Source organism: Mandrillus leucophaeus, unplaced genomic scaffold, assembly GCF_000951045.1.
Source record: "Mandrillus leucophaeus isolate KB7577 unplaced genomic scaffold, Mleu.le_1.0 Scaffold466, whole genome shotgun sequence".
NCBI lineage: Eukaryota > Metazoa > Chordata > Mammalia > Primates > Cercopithecidae > Mandrillus > Mandrillus leucophaeus.
The window spans coordinates 151,889-166,650 of record NW_012104987.1 but is presented as its reverse complement, the minus strand read 5'-3'; the positions used below and the strand labels follow the sequence as shown (position 1 = coordinate 166,650).

The 14,762-nt window shown below is 41.3% G+C and overlaps 1 protein-coding gene and 1 pseudogene across 1 annotated transcript in view; both read right to left on the bottom strand.

Moving 5' to 3' along the window:
• Positions 1–1,792: 1,792 nt before the first annotated feature.
• Positions 1,793–4,485, bottom strand: LOC105550139 (annotated as a pseudogene).
• Positions 4,486–8,723: 4,238 nt separating this feature from the next.
• The window catches only part of LOC105550149 (regulator of G-protein signaling 7-like), a 108,283-nt gene continuing 102,244 nt past the window's right edge, over positions 8,724–14,762 (bottom strand). The window contains exon 13 of the mRNA XM_011995029.1: positions 8,724–9,372. Coding sequence (XP_011850419.1) covers positions 9,345–9,372 — 28 coding nt within the window. The 3' untranslated portion in view covers positions 8,724–9,344. The remainder of the gene's footprint in view (positions 9,373–14,762) is intronic.

Below are 14,762 nucleotides of genomic sequence, written 5' to 3'. Positions count from 1 at the left end.
GAGACTGGGTTATTTACAAAGAAAAGACACTTACTTCTTACAGTTTTGTAGGTTAGGAAGTCCAAGGTTGAGGGGCTGTATCTGATGGGGGCCTTCTTGCTGGTGGGGACTCCGTCCTAAGGCAGCTCAGGGTGTCACATGGCAAGAGGACAAGAAAATGCCAAACTGGCTTTTATAACAGATCCACTCCTGTAATAACCCATTAGTCTACTAATCCACGAATAGGTTCTTCCATTCATGACAGAAGAGCAAATGTAACCCAATCACCTCTTAAATACCGCATCTTCAACACGACTCTTGGAGGACGCAGACATTCACACCATAGCATGAGGCTGTAGATTTCTTCAAAACAACCTCTGCCTTTGTTTTCTAGAAGTGGAGTTTCCAGAACCCACTTGTTCAAGGATGCTGTCTCCTTGACTTAGCCCAGTATCACCTTTTGGTCACCTTTTTCGTCCTGGTGCTTTATGGACTCTGTCTGATTGGTTTGCAGCCCACTACCATATCTGACTCTGCTCTAGGTGTTTCCTGTGATCTCTGGGATCCTGATCCACACCACTCAGTTTTGGCCTCCTAAACTTCATCTCTGACCCCACCCCAGCTAGGAGGGATGTGTGGATATTTCTTTTATCTTTCTGCATTGATGACCTTTTGGAGAAAAAGGAAGCAGGTACGACAAACATTGCTTTATCCATTATGTATCAAGCATTGTGCTTGATAATTTACATTATCTTTACCCTTTCAACCAATACTGGAGAAAGATGGTATTAACCTTTAAAAGATATCAAACATGCTCGGCTTTATTTCCCAACAATTGTGAAATGATTAAGGTACTATAACTTGATTAAGATATCAAGATTTATTAATCAAATTTTTAAAACAAAATTTGCATTTTATTTAGATTGAAATGAATTATACAAAGTTTACTTTCCTCACCAAAAATAACTGTAATATTTTCCATGTTTTTTCTAGATAAGCCAAAACACTTATATTTGTAGGTTTTCTGGGTTTTGCTTATAAATCAAATGAGGCAGTAGGTAAGAGTCATGAAAAAAGACAAAAAAAAAAAAAAAAAAGATAAATGAGTTGTCAGTATCCATAGCCTCTGATTCTGTCTTAACCATGAAACAGAAGTGTTCAACATGTATTTACTAAAAAGCTTAGGAAGATGTAGGCTCCACAAAGGAATGTAAACAGTAATAACTAGATGTGGAACAACAGCAGGCTCTTCCATTCAAACTTTAACTGTCATTTGTTCCTTTAAGTTCATTTGTGAAAGACAAAAATCTACCCTGGAATCCTTGCTTGGCAAGCTCACAAGCTTCTCTTTCTCTGGTAATTTATTGTAACTGTCCAGTATAGATTTTTTAACATACTTAAAACTCCTATTAGTCAAAGGTCAATTGCGGGCTTCAACACTTCACAAAATGTATTCCTTCCTCCCACACTTCTTCAAAATACGTTTCTTCAAAGAATTGGTAACTCAACACCTGAGCAGAGATCCACAGTGATAATAAATGCTATGTCTAAAATGACTTCAACAATTGCAGAGTGCCACCCGCAGAGATCATGCGGAAGTGAAAGATGGCACTTTCAATGTACTCTTCTGGAAGAACAGACAGGTCTTCAAAGCATGAGGGTTCAAACGGGCCGTTTAAACAGGTAGATTATCAATGGCTAATGTATTCAATGGAGGCCTATAGGCAAAGATATTAAGTAATTAAGACCTACGTACACTTTAAGGCTTTTCTTCCAAATATCAAATATAAGAAAGACTACTTTTGAAAGTCTCTTAGGTATTTTCCATGGTTTCTAAATCATCTGTGGGAAACTCTGACTTACTTTTATAGAGTTTAATATATGTGTCCACCCAGGAGAATGGCGTGAACCCGGGAGGCGGAGCTTGCAGTGAGCCGAGATCACGCCACTTCACTCCAGCCTGGGCAACAGAGCGAGACTCCATCAAAAACAAACAAACAAACAAAAAACCAAAAACGTGTCCACCAATAAATCCAGGTCATGTTTTATATCAAAATTTATGTTAATCTAAGCCAAGTTACTTGACCTTTGGTCTGTCAAAGTATTCCTGAAGTATGCTTTAAGATGCTTTCGTCCGTTTTCATACTGCTCATTCTCAACCTTCATCACAGGAGGAATACACGGGACCTTTGGCAATAGGTCATTTAGCATACACATTAGGAAAGAACTTGATGTCAGGCAGGTGGAGGGCTTCATAAATGGTGGACAGAGCTCTGTGTCTTTCCCCGTTTCCATTTGATTCTCCAACAATGAAGCTCAGCTGAGAGCATGTCGGGACTGGGTAAGTCATTTCTATACATGTCAGCCTGGTGTTCCTCTGACGTATTGAATTGGAGGTGTCCCATGACTGAGGGTACCAGAGATAAGCATTTAAGAGCTCTGAGGTGCTGTTCTGAGATCACATCTTTAAGTTCCTGAATAATGTGCTCCACTGTTGGGACACTTAGGATTTCTTTTCTTTTCTTTTTTTTTTTTTTTGAGATGGAGTCTCGCTCTGTCGCCCAGGCTGGAGTGCAGTGGCTGGATCTCAGCTCACTGCAAGCTCTGCCTCCCGGGTTCACCCCATTCTCCTGCCTCAGCCTCCCGAGTAGCTGGGACTACAGGCGCCCGTCACCTCACCTGGCTAGTTTTTTGTATTTTTTTGTAGAGACAGGGTTTCACCGTGTTAGCCAGGATGGTCTCCATCTCCTGACCTCATGATCCGCCCGTCTCGGCCTCCCAAAGTGCTGGGATTACAGGCTTGAGCCACCGCGCCCAGCCAGGATTTCTTTATAGTAACTCTCAGAGGTTAGCTGAGATTCCAAGTTACCCTGGTAAGCTCTGCAAAATTTCCCAGGGAGTTTCACTTGAATATCAAGTTTGGTTGCCAAATTTGTGACTTCCTCAAACCAAAATTCCTGATAAACTTCAATATTCTCCATCACTTCACTGAGTGAATGCAGTACTGCAGTCAAGCTATCGGCTGCAAAGAAGACATCAAAGGTTTGCCCCTGGAGATTTTTCCCAAAGGCTCTTGTAAAAGATAGGGTATTTTTAAGAACAGCAATAGTAACAATGAAATCAAAATCTGTTACTGCACTGTAGAGTACAAATGCTCTGCCAGCTACACAGTTATTCCATCTAATATTTGTGTCACTATTTATACCATCTAAACATAAAACAAATGCTTGCAGAAGTTCCACTAAAATTTCAAAAACATCATGCCTGCCTGTCCACTGAGAATGGCAGAGTTCCTTCAGTTCTTTATCCCTTTCTTTACTGTTCTGAAAAAAGAACAGAAATTACATTGTCAAATTCTAAAAGCAGTTGTGGTGATTGATGGAAAAAAAGAACAAACTCCCTCAATTGTACCTAACACAACAGATACTCCCATAACAGGTACTGATTTTATCAATCACATATTTAAGACACAGGAAGAGCAGAGTTGGTAGATAGCTTGGGGATATTTCTCTGAAAGTCTAGAAGGAACAACTTCCATTTTGGAAGAAAATTCAGTAGACACAACGTAAGCTTGGCCATGACAATACTCCATATTTAATCCCCACTTCTCAGCTATCGTAGTGTGAAATTTCACAGCCAAAATTTCTGCACCAGCTTCATAAGGCAGGAAGCCTGCAAATTACCCTCTTATTTTATGAGACTCATCAACAAACCTCACCGACACAGGTAGATGCCCTTCCCCTACCATGTCCATTACATCATCAGTGATAATGGAAAAGAAATGTGAGTCTCTCACTTCCCTTAGAGTTTATTCCCGAATACAGCTCTCACAGATGTCTACATCTGCCTCTGCTGTGTTTTTTAAACAAAACAACGTGTTAACTGCTCTTGTCTCAAAGCGCTTTCTCAGGACCCCTTGACCACAATTTATCCAGCACGCCAGCACTGCGTGAACGTTATCTGGAGTAAAGACACCTTCTGGGATTTCATCGGCCTCATGTCCATCCAGAGGTATGTTTTGCTTTTCCATCAGAATCAAGATTTCAAACAGAGATTTTAGGTATCCTTTGTTTTCCTTCTCTTCAAGGGTTAGAGGTAAAATGTCCTCATCTGGCCCTTCACCCCCTTCTTTACTGGGGTTCTGAGCATTGCTGTTGTTGATTTCTTTATGTTTTTGTTCCTGTTCAGAAGGTTCATCAACAATTCTTTTATTCATTTTCTAGGTAGGTTGTTCAAATGACTGGTAAGAGCAAATATTGTTGGTATTGCATTATCTCATAGAACTGTCCCATAAGGACTAGTTCTACAGACCCTAGACGTCTCAAAATGTTGGACCCCTCACCGGTCATGTTTATTTAGCTGATCAGGTGTTTTATCTTCTAAGTCTGCTCTCCTACAATTCACCCACTTCTGGCACCTGATCGGGTCCCTCCGCAACCTGAAGAAGGCCAGGTCTGACTGCGTGCTCTTCCGCGTGCAGTTCTGGGGAGCGCAGAAGTTCTGCATGGTCGCCAGCCCGCCCGCCAGCCTGCCCAGCCCTCCCCTCCGTCGGGGCCGAGGAGAGCAGGCATGCCGGCCATCGGGGCCGGGAGAGCAGGCAGGCAGGCCATCGGGGCCGGGGAGGGCAGCCAGGACGGCCACCGGGCCGGGTAGAGCAAGCAGGTCAGCCATCCGGGCCCGGGAGGGGAGCCAGGCTGGCTGGCGCACTGGGGAGGGGCGGGCGGACGAGAAGCCTCGAGGAGGGGCGCCGCGGTCAGAGGCCGGGCTGAGGACGCTGCTCTACAGCGCTCTGAGCGGCCGGGAGGGCTTACTGCTGCCTCCGCCGTCTCTGGTGCATCATCCTACCCGCCCGGGACGCTGCCGCCTCCTTCCCTCAATGCCTGTTAATCAATTTTTAAATCAAGAAGTATTCATGTCTACCGAGCCTCTAATGACCTTTTTGAAAATGAAGTGGTAAACACATTACACATTTCAGCTCCAAAAACTCCTCAAAATATCTAAGGGCATCGGCAAGTTTTTCTTCTAATCTGATTTTTAAATGGAAGCATCTTATGTTTGATACATCATTTGATGTCTTTTAAAAAATGAGTTCTAGAGCACAACATTTTCAACAAAAAGTACACATGTATGGTTGTACAATAAAATGTATAAGATACCTATTTGTGTGTGTGTGTGTGTAATACATGAATATAGTTCCTCTCTATTCTTTATGTTCTTTAAATTCTTCGTTATTATGCACTATTTCTTAAAATGGCTTAGGGGATGGATTGGTAGCTTTGGCTGTTTCCTGCTGACGTTTTAGAGGGTTACTAAAATGTGCAAAGAGGTAGTCACAGACCACAGTAAAACAACTAAATATTCAACGTGCTCTTTCAAATGTGTATTTAAGGACACAGAATCTTCTGTGTGGAGACAATCCGTGCATGCAACTAGACTAAATTCGTGCTAGCAGCCAAGACTTGCCTCTCTCAGTAGACCAGAATTATTCATAAACCATCATGTAAAGAGAAGTGAGCAGCCAACCAGGAGAACTAAGGGCACAGCTGTGAGTCCTGAGTAGCAAGATCAAGTCTCACACTGCTCATTACGAAGAGGGAGGGTTTCTGCCTTCGTTTATTTTCGGACACAGCTTAGATAAGGTTGCTGGCCATATTTCTGTTATTTTGATTCAAGCAGAAAATCCTGTGCAGATCCACGGAACACATTATTGTAACATCGCTCAGAGGAGAATTGGGTCAACGCAATTTAGAGGATGAAAATAGCTCTGCAGTGTGAGTGTAGAAACTCTGGTTTATTGGAGGATAACTTTTTTGATGGTCTCAAAGTTAAAAAATTTAAAACTTAAAAACAATTTTATTAAATAGAAACTTGAGGGATTTTTATTCTATGCCTTATAGATCAAATGGTTTTAGCATGGGGTGGGAGGCAGATGCCAAGGGCTCACTGGAGCAAACTGCAAGGAACTCCAGCACTTTTCTGTGCTTCTCCTGAAGTACTCTTGCTTTGTATCTGAGTCTTGTCTAGGCCACATTAAATGGAGTCATTAGACTTGAGTAACTTGAGTAACTTTTTAAATTAGGAATTCTTGACTTGGGGATACTTGCCTGAGGGTTTCTCTTTTCTGCTGTTTTTTTTTTTCTATGATTAAAAATGCCAAGAAGGGCAAATTTTTCCATGATTTGGAATTAACAGGAAGGATGGACTTCTAAGGACTGATGGCTTGTGAAAGATAACCATTGAAACAACCAATTGTATTTATGCAAGGCTTATTGTTTAAACACCGTACTCTTCTTATAGGAATATTGTTTCCCTTAAAAGAATGTTTCTACTAACTAGAGTTTTAATCTAACTTCAGTGCTGTCTGTCCAAGACTGTCCTGAATTGAGTGATTTTAAGGGATATGGTCTATCAATTTAATTTACTTGCATTTTATGGATTCTTCTTCTTTTTAAACATGAGCATATAATTAAATATCTCCTATACTGTTTACAGTGTTTAGATTATAGCTTATATATAAATTTCTCCTATCAAGTCTCTTCCATTATGTGAGTTTTATTAAATAACCGACAGACTCCACTGCTGATTTATCACGAATGATAGTAAATTTTTTCAGAATTTAAATTTATCTATACTAAGTAACAGGCATTAATAACTTGGTTTCTTTTTTAAATAACCAGAGTCTGCAATGCCTTGGTTTATGCAAAAGCAGGCAAGTCAGGCCCATCTCCTGACTGGGTAACCTTTTTTTGCCACTGATCCAGCCCTTAAAGTGAGTCATGTTGTTTACTTGGGGTCCATGGATGAGCTACAGAGATTAGTCTGTGAATGTCCTAAAATACAGTACAACTGTGAGTTTCTGTGAACTTTCACATAATTTTTATCAAAAGAAATTTGTGGTATAATGGATAGGTGGGCAGTATAGTGTGCCCTGCAGTCAGACTGCCTGCGTTTATATGATGATGGGGTTTGTGAGTTCTATTCCAAAATATTGAATATTTTAAGCTGAAGAAATTTGAGAAATGGCAGGTTCAGGAGGGACTCTCTGACCTTCCCTTGAAGCAGGTCATAAGACCCTCCTGTGAGAGATGCTGTCTTTATATCCAGAGAAATGGAGCATTCTTCTCCCTGAAGATGGAGGGGTGCTGAAGAGAATCTGAATGAACAGGACTTGCTCAGTTTCTCCCGGTTTACTGCCCTTAGGGCCTCTCTCTCTGCCCTGTCACATTTTCCCACGACTCTTCATCAAACCTAGTATAAAGAAACACTCAGGTTTAATCATTTTTTTAAGGTATTCATTTCTTAATGAAGCCTCCCATGTCACATAATAGTTTTTTTTTTTTTTTTGAGACTGAGTTTCACTCTTGTAGCGCAGGCTGGAATGCAATGGCACAATCTCAGCTCACTGCAATCTCCGCCTCCTGGGTTCAAGTGATTCTCATGCCTCCGCCTCCGAAGTAGCTGGGATTACAGGTGCCCGCTAATCATGCCCAGCTAATCTTTGGATTTTTAGTAGAGACGGGGTTTCACCATGTTGGCCAGGCTGGCCTTGAACTCCCGACCTCAGATGATCCACCTGCCTTGGCCTCCCAAAGTGCTGGGATTACAGGCGTGAGCCACCGCACCTGGCCCGTAATACTTCTATTACGTAAATTTGTATGCTTTTCTGTTGTTAATCTGTCTTTTGTTACAGAGCCACAGCTAAGCTCCTAGAAGGGTAGAAGCCAAGATTTTTTATGATCCCAATCCACTACTTAGCTCGGTGACTTCAAACAAGTTACTTAACCTCTCTCTGCTTCAGCGTTCTCAAAATTGCAGAGATGATCTTACAGGACTGCTGCGATGATTAAATGCGAGAATTCTGATGGCATGGAAAACTCTTAAAGAAGTGGCAGGCACTTAGTAAGCATCACTAAATTTTACTAATTATATCACACAGTCAGCCCTCCATATCCACAGGTTCCATAGCTTTAGATTTAAGCAACCTTGGATGGAAAATATTTGAAAAAAGTCAAAAATAAAAATAATAATTCAACAATTAAAGTTATATTAATTAAAAATACAGTATAACAACTATACAGCATTACATTGTATTAGATATTATAATAATCTAGAGATTATTTAGTATGTGGGAGGATTTACATAGGTTATATGCAAACACCACACCATTTTATATTAGTGACTTGAGCATCTGTGGATTTTGGTGTCTGAGGAGGTCCAGGAACCAATTTCCCAGGGATGCCAAGAGGTGAATGTATTCTCAAAATAATCTGTAACCTCCAAAAAGTTAAGAGGCACTGACCTATGATATTTTTAGAATTGTGTTTTAAAGAACAAATCAGTACCTGATTTAATAAGTTACACTTAAGCCTAATTCGAACAGAAATATTAGTTTGCAAAATGCACAGATACATATTCATCATGAGGCAGAAAGGCCTTTTAAATAGCTTTGAAAATGTGGAAAGTCAGTTTGTGTTGTTCTTCCATGGGAGAAAAAGAATCTACCAAGTCCCAGGTGAGCCTCCAAAAAAAACTTCCATCTGCCCTTGGCTTCTGTACTATCCAAGCGTGTCTTGAAACCCTGAAATAAATTTCAAGGTGACAACCTAAATTTAACTCTGCAGTTGTGGGTTTGTGGATTTCTCAGCATTTTCTTTTTTAGTTAGCATAGAAGTCAAAAGTTACAAAAGCAATGAGATTCTGCATCTTTTAATGAAAGATAAAACAACAATATAAACATACACAAATTTACAGAGAAGGGAACAACTTTAATACATTTGGAGTAAAAGGTGTTTCTTCTTTAAATATGGTATAAAAATAAATGCAAGAAACATTAACGGAGAATGTACAGACAACAGACAAAGACAGGAGTTTCTTTCCGACTGTGGATACATTGGTGAAATGAAACTTTCTGTGCGAATTTACTGTTTAATAAATGTGAAGCCGTATGTATACTTATTGATATATACTTTTTTCTTTTACAGTTCTTCCAGTTTTTGACTGACTGAATTTTCAGTGAACTGTGTGTCTAGCTGAAGCTTTGAGAGAGAGAGAGAGAGAGAGAGAAGGAAAAAAAGAAACGGTTTTACTTCACTTGAACTTGTTAAAAAGGAAAAGACACAGATCCAGCGTAAGTAGAGGGAGAAAGAAAGCAGACAACAGTTTGGAATGGAGGCATTGAGATGGAAGAGTCCACTGGAGATGGAATGTACACACACAAATAACAATTTAGGTCCTTTGCTCATGCAACATCTTGTTCTAATGTCCTCTGCTCCAGATCACAACAGCGAGCTACAAAGTATGTGCAGTGACTCCAGTCTGCATTCATGCTACAAGATGATCCGTTTAGTAAGACTGAACAAGGCTTGTTAACCTCTTGGACGTGAGAGATTTCCCCTGAGAAAATATATAAAACAAGAAAAAAGAAAGAAAATCAAGTATGATCACTGAAAACCTGCGTGGTAGTAGCAACTATTTACTGTAGCTGATTTGTGTGCAAGGGTCAAAACTGAACCCTTTAAGTCCATCTTAGTTCAAACTTCATGACCAACCTGCCTTCCCCGCTCCCTCCCTCCACTGACACGTCAGACAAAACTATCCTCCCTCCCTCCACCCTCCTACCCCTCCCAAATCCTTCCTCCCCACTGCAAACAGACTGATGGTTTCACAGCACAGATCAGCAAATCATAAAACATATCCATAAATGTTCCATCAAGGCTTAGCAATGAAGCAACATCTAGGTTCCCAACTGATTATAAACATGTTACAACAAATCTTAGTAAGCTGCTCTGAAAGATAATAATGTGAGTGCATTCTTGTTCAATGGCTGAAATTAAGGTCACATTTATAAATATCTAGAAATGTAGAGGATATGATTGAATCAAACAAAATGCAGTTTTTGAGGGTGTGATTCATGAAACTCAAGATTGAGTGTGTCCCCTACCTTACATAATAATGGAGAAAAAGGTGAAAATTATACATCTGAAGATAAAAGTCTATTTGTTCCCTGTTTCCAGCTGTTGACGTCTTCCTATCCTTTCCTGACTTCTTCCAACCCTAATCCAAGAAAAAATCTGATCTATTCTGATTCCACATATCATACGATTACGTAAAGCACATACTTAGGTTTTAGAAATCTCATAAGTCAACATTGTTGCTGTTAATTACAAGTACTCTAGAGAGATAAGAAATCTGAGGCCGGGGACAGTGGCTCACGCCTGTAAGCCCAGCACTTTGGGAGGCTGAGGTAGGCAGATCACCTGAGGTCAGGAGTTCGAAACCAGCCTGCCCAACATGGCAAAACTCCCTCTCTACTAAAAGTACAAAAATAAGTCGGGTGTGGTGGTGGGCAGCTGTAATCCCAGCTACTCAGGATGCTGAAGCAGGAGAATCACTTGAACCCAGGAGGTGGAGGTTGCAATGAGCCGAGATCGCACCACTATACTCCAGCCTGGGTGACAAGAGCGAAACTGTCTCCAAAAAAAAAAAAAAATTTGAAGTATTTGATCAGAATACAAAACTGGTGGTTCTCATTTCATGTCTTATTTTATATGTTCTATTAAAAAATTATGTGGGCCAGTTATTTAATGAATTTTTGTACATCTCAAGATAAAATAATAAGTAAAAATAAAAAATTGGAAACATATATTTTAGTAATAAATTACAGTCATAGCAATAGTCGTGATTTGCTACCTAATGTGGCTCCGTTTTAGAAAGGAGATGGCGGTGATGGGAGATACATCATCACTCATGGTCATTGCCTTAGTCTGTTTGGGCTGCTATAACAGAAAACCATAGACTAAATGACTTATCAACAACAGAAATTTATTTCTTATAGGCCTGGGAAGTCCAAGATCTAGACACTTATAGATTGTTTGTCTAGTGAGGGCCTTCTCCTTGGTTTATCAATGGTGCATTCTTGTTGTGTCCTCAGATAATGGAAGAAGGAAATAAGCTCCCTGGGCTTATCTGATAAAGGCTCCTGCTCATAAGGGCTTCACCTTCATGATCTAATTACCTTCTAAAGGCCCTGTCTCCTAATACTGTCACCCTTGAGATTAGGATTTAACATGTGAACTTGAGTGGGGAGGGAACAGAAATATTCAGTTCATAGCAGCCACATTTTTGGAAAAAGACAGTATGTTTAAGAAAAGATTAATAATTCCATAATCAACCTTTCTTTACACACCACATAATTACTGATAAGGGCCCTTTGCTGATATGAACAGCAGCAATGAAAATCATGCACCATTTTCTCTTAGTTTTTTCTTAATTGGGAAAAGGGTCCACAACTTAGCTTTCAGCAACTGAGAGGGACGATATTAAAGTGGTTTTTGTTTTGTTTTGTTTTGTTTTGTTTTGACACGGAGTCTCACTCTGTTGTCAGGCTGAAGTGCAGTGGCTAAATCTCGGCTCACTGCAACCTCCGCCTCCCGGATTCAAGCGATTCTCCTGCCTCAGCCTCCGGAGTAGCTGTGACTACAGGCACCCACCACCACACCCAGCTAATTTTTTGTATTTTTAGTAGAGATAGGGTTTCACCATGTTGGCCAGGATGGTCTCAATCTCCTGACCTTGTGATCCGCCCGCCTCAGCCTCCCAAAGTGCTGGGATTATAGGCATGAGTCACCGCGCCTGGCTAATATCAAAATTTAATGTTGGTATTTTCCACTAGGCTTCTGTTTATTCACTTTATGGGAGAAACAACAATAAAAGAGAAAACAGTTTATTAACAAGAGACCCTGCTTTATAAATAAAATATGCATTCCTGCCTGCTCTGGTCTGAATGTCTGTCCCCCTCAAAACTCACGTGTTCAAAGCCTGCTCTCCTATGTGATGCTATTAGGAGGTGGGGGCTTTGGGAAGTGACCAGGTATGAGGGTGAAGCTCTCATTAATGGAATTAGTGCTATTTATGTCTGTCTGTGTGTCTCTGTGTGTGTGTGTGTGTGTGTGACACAGTCTCACTCTATTGCCCAGGCTGGAGTGCAATGGTGCAGTCTCGGGTCCCTGCAACCTCCGCCTCCAAAGGCCCCAGTCACTGGGTTCAAGCGATTCTCCTGCCTCAGCCTCCTGAGTAGCTGGGATTACAGGCATGAGCCACCAAGCCTGGCTAATTTTGTATTTTTAGTAGAGCCGGATTTCGCCATTTTGGCCAGCCTGGTCCCAAACCCCTGACCTCAGGTGATTCACCCACCTCGGCCTCCCAAAGTGCTGGGATTACAGGCATGAGCCACTGCGTCTGGCCTAGTGCTCTTATAAAAGAGGCCCAAGGAAGCTTGTTTGCCCCTCCCACCAGGTGAGGACACAGTGGGAAGATGGCTGTCTATGAATCAGGAAGGGGGCCCTCATCGGACACTGAACCTGCCAGCATCTTGATCTTGGACTTCACCAGCTTCTAGAACTGTGAGAGATAAATTTATTTTGTTTATAAGCTACCCACCCAGTTTACGGCATTTTGTTATAGCTGGCTATAACGGACTGAAATGCTGCCTCCACTTCCATGCCTATTTCCTCATCCCTAAAATGAGGATAATAATAGTACTTACTTTAAATCTTGTTCTGAAGACTGATACACGTAAATTGCTTAAAACTATTTATGGATCATTTTGTTCACTCAGTTTATGTTGGCTATTACCTTACACTATCATTCTAATTATTAATACTATCATTATATGCTGTCTTCATTAAGATACCCAAACCCAGAGTCACTATTCTGACACTGAGGGGCACAGAAAGTTGTAAATTAAAAGCTAAAATCATAAAATCATACTGCTTTTCCACCCCAATCCTGGGCAACAGGTTAATCAAATGATGTTGACATAAAAAAGATTCAGTTCTTAAATACAGTGCTATTTCCTGTGTTTACTACTGTAGTCCCTGTGCTATGAATAGAATTGTATACACACGTGATACATACCTATTCTGAGACTAAAAAACTTATCTTTAAAACGTGCTTACTTGGCTGGGCGTGGTGGCTCATACCTGTAATTCCAGCACTTCGGGAGGCCGAGATGGTTGGATCACTTGAGGCCAGGAGTTCAAGACCAGCCTGGCCAACATGGTGAAACCCCATCTCTACTAAAATACAAAAATCAGCTGGGTGTGGTGGCGGTCGCCTGTAATCCCAGCTACTCGGGAGGCTGAGGCAGGAGAATTGCTTGAACCCAGGAGGTGGAGGTTGCAGTGAGCCGAGATCACACCATTGCACTCCAGCCTGGGCAGTAGAGTGGGACTCCATCTCAAAAAAAAAAAAAAAAAAAATCATTCTTAGTCTTAAAGTAGTAACAGAAAGTTGATGATAAGGAGCCTGAGTCAGTAGGAATTGATGAAGGCCAGGCTCTTAGCTACAGCCTGACAGCCTGGGGCATTAGGGAGACGGAAGCAACTTTCTACATTCCTCTCCTGCAATCCAAGGAAGTAGAGAGAAGCTATGTTTGCTTGAGTTACTAAGCCCACTTATTTTATTGCTGTCATAAAAACACAAAGTATGGCCAGGGGTGGTGGCTCATGCCTGTAATCTCAGCACTTTGGGAGGCCGAGGCGGTGGATCATCTGAGGTCAGGAGTTCAAGACCAGCCTGGCCAACATGGTGAAACCCCATCTCTACTAAAAATACAGAAATCAGCTGGGCGTCGTGGTGGATGCCTGTAGTCCCAGCTACTAAGGAGGCTGAGGTAGGAGAATCGCTTGAATCTGGGAGGCGGAGGTTGCAGTGAGTCGAGATCGTACTACTACACTCCAACCTGGGTGACAGAGCGAGACTGTCTCAAAAAAAAAAAAAAAAAAAAAAAGAGTGAAATAGTTACATTGAAATTGGAAGCCATTTGAAACTCAGATACAGTCATTTTTTTTATTTGAACGATTAAATCTACTGTTGTCCTTATCAATTTATAAAGAAAAAAAAATGTGGTTCTCTTTCTACAGTTTTGTTTTTATTTTTTCAAATATCCTCAAATCCTCAAAGCTACTAGTACGTGGCCTGATACGGACTTCATTAAAAATTGGATATGATACAAGTTAAGCGTGACAAGCACTTGTCCCAGGAAATAATTAAAAAACACTTTTTCACAGAAGCCCGTAGAGAAATATAGGCCCACAGTAAACCTGGGGCTTTGTGATATTAGCATAACAATGGGCAGAAATGAGAAAACATACAAGTGTATTTTAACAACAAAACTCTGTGTGGACCAGGCGAGGTCCCAACACTTTGGGAGGCCGAGGCCAGCGGGTCACCTGAGGTCAGGAGTTCGAGACCAGTCTGGCCAACATGGTGAAACCCCATCTCTACTAAAATACAAAAATTAGCTGGGCGTGGTGGCGGTCGCCTGTAATCCCAGCTACTCGGGAGGCTGAGGCAGGAGAATTGCTTGAACCCAGGAGGTGGAGGTTGCAGTGAGTGAGACCATGCCATTGCATTCCAGCCTGGGCTACAGAGTGAGACTCTGTCTCAAAAAAAAAAAAAAAAAAGTGCTTACTCTTTGTGGGATAAAGGAAGGTACACATCAGTACACGTTGGTTGAGGCACAACAATTAATTCTTATATAGTAGAAGACTGGGGGAAAGATGCTAATATAAAACTGTTTCTTTTAAAACTACAGATTAATGTGATTTGGTTCAAAATTCTGGGAAGAGGAGTGGGCCAGGTGCAGTGGCTGACGCCTATAATCCCAGCACTTTGGGAGGCCTAGGCAGGTGGATCATGAGGTCAAGAGATTGAGACCATCCTGGCCAATATGGTGAAACCCCGTATCTACTAAAAATACAAACATTAGCTGGGCATGGTGG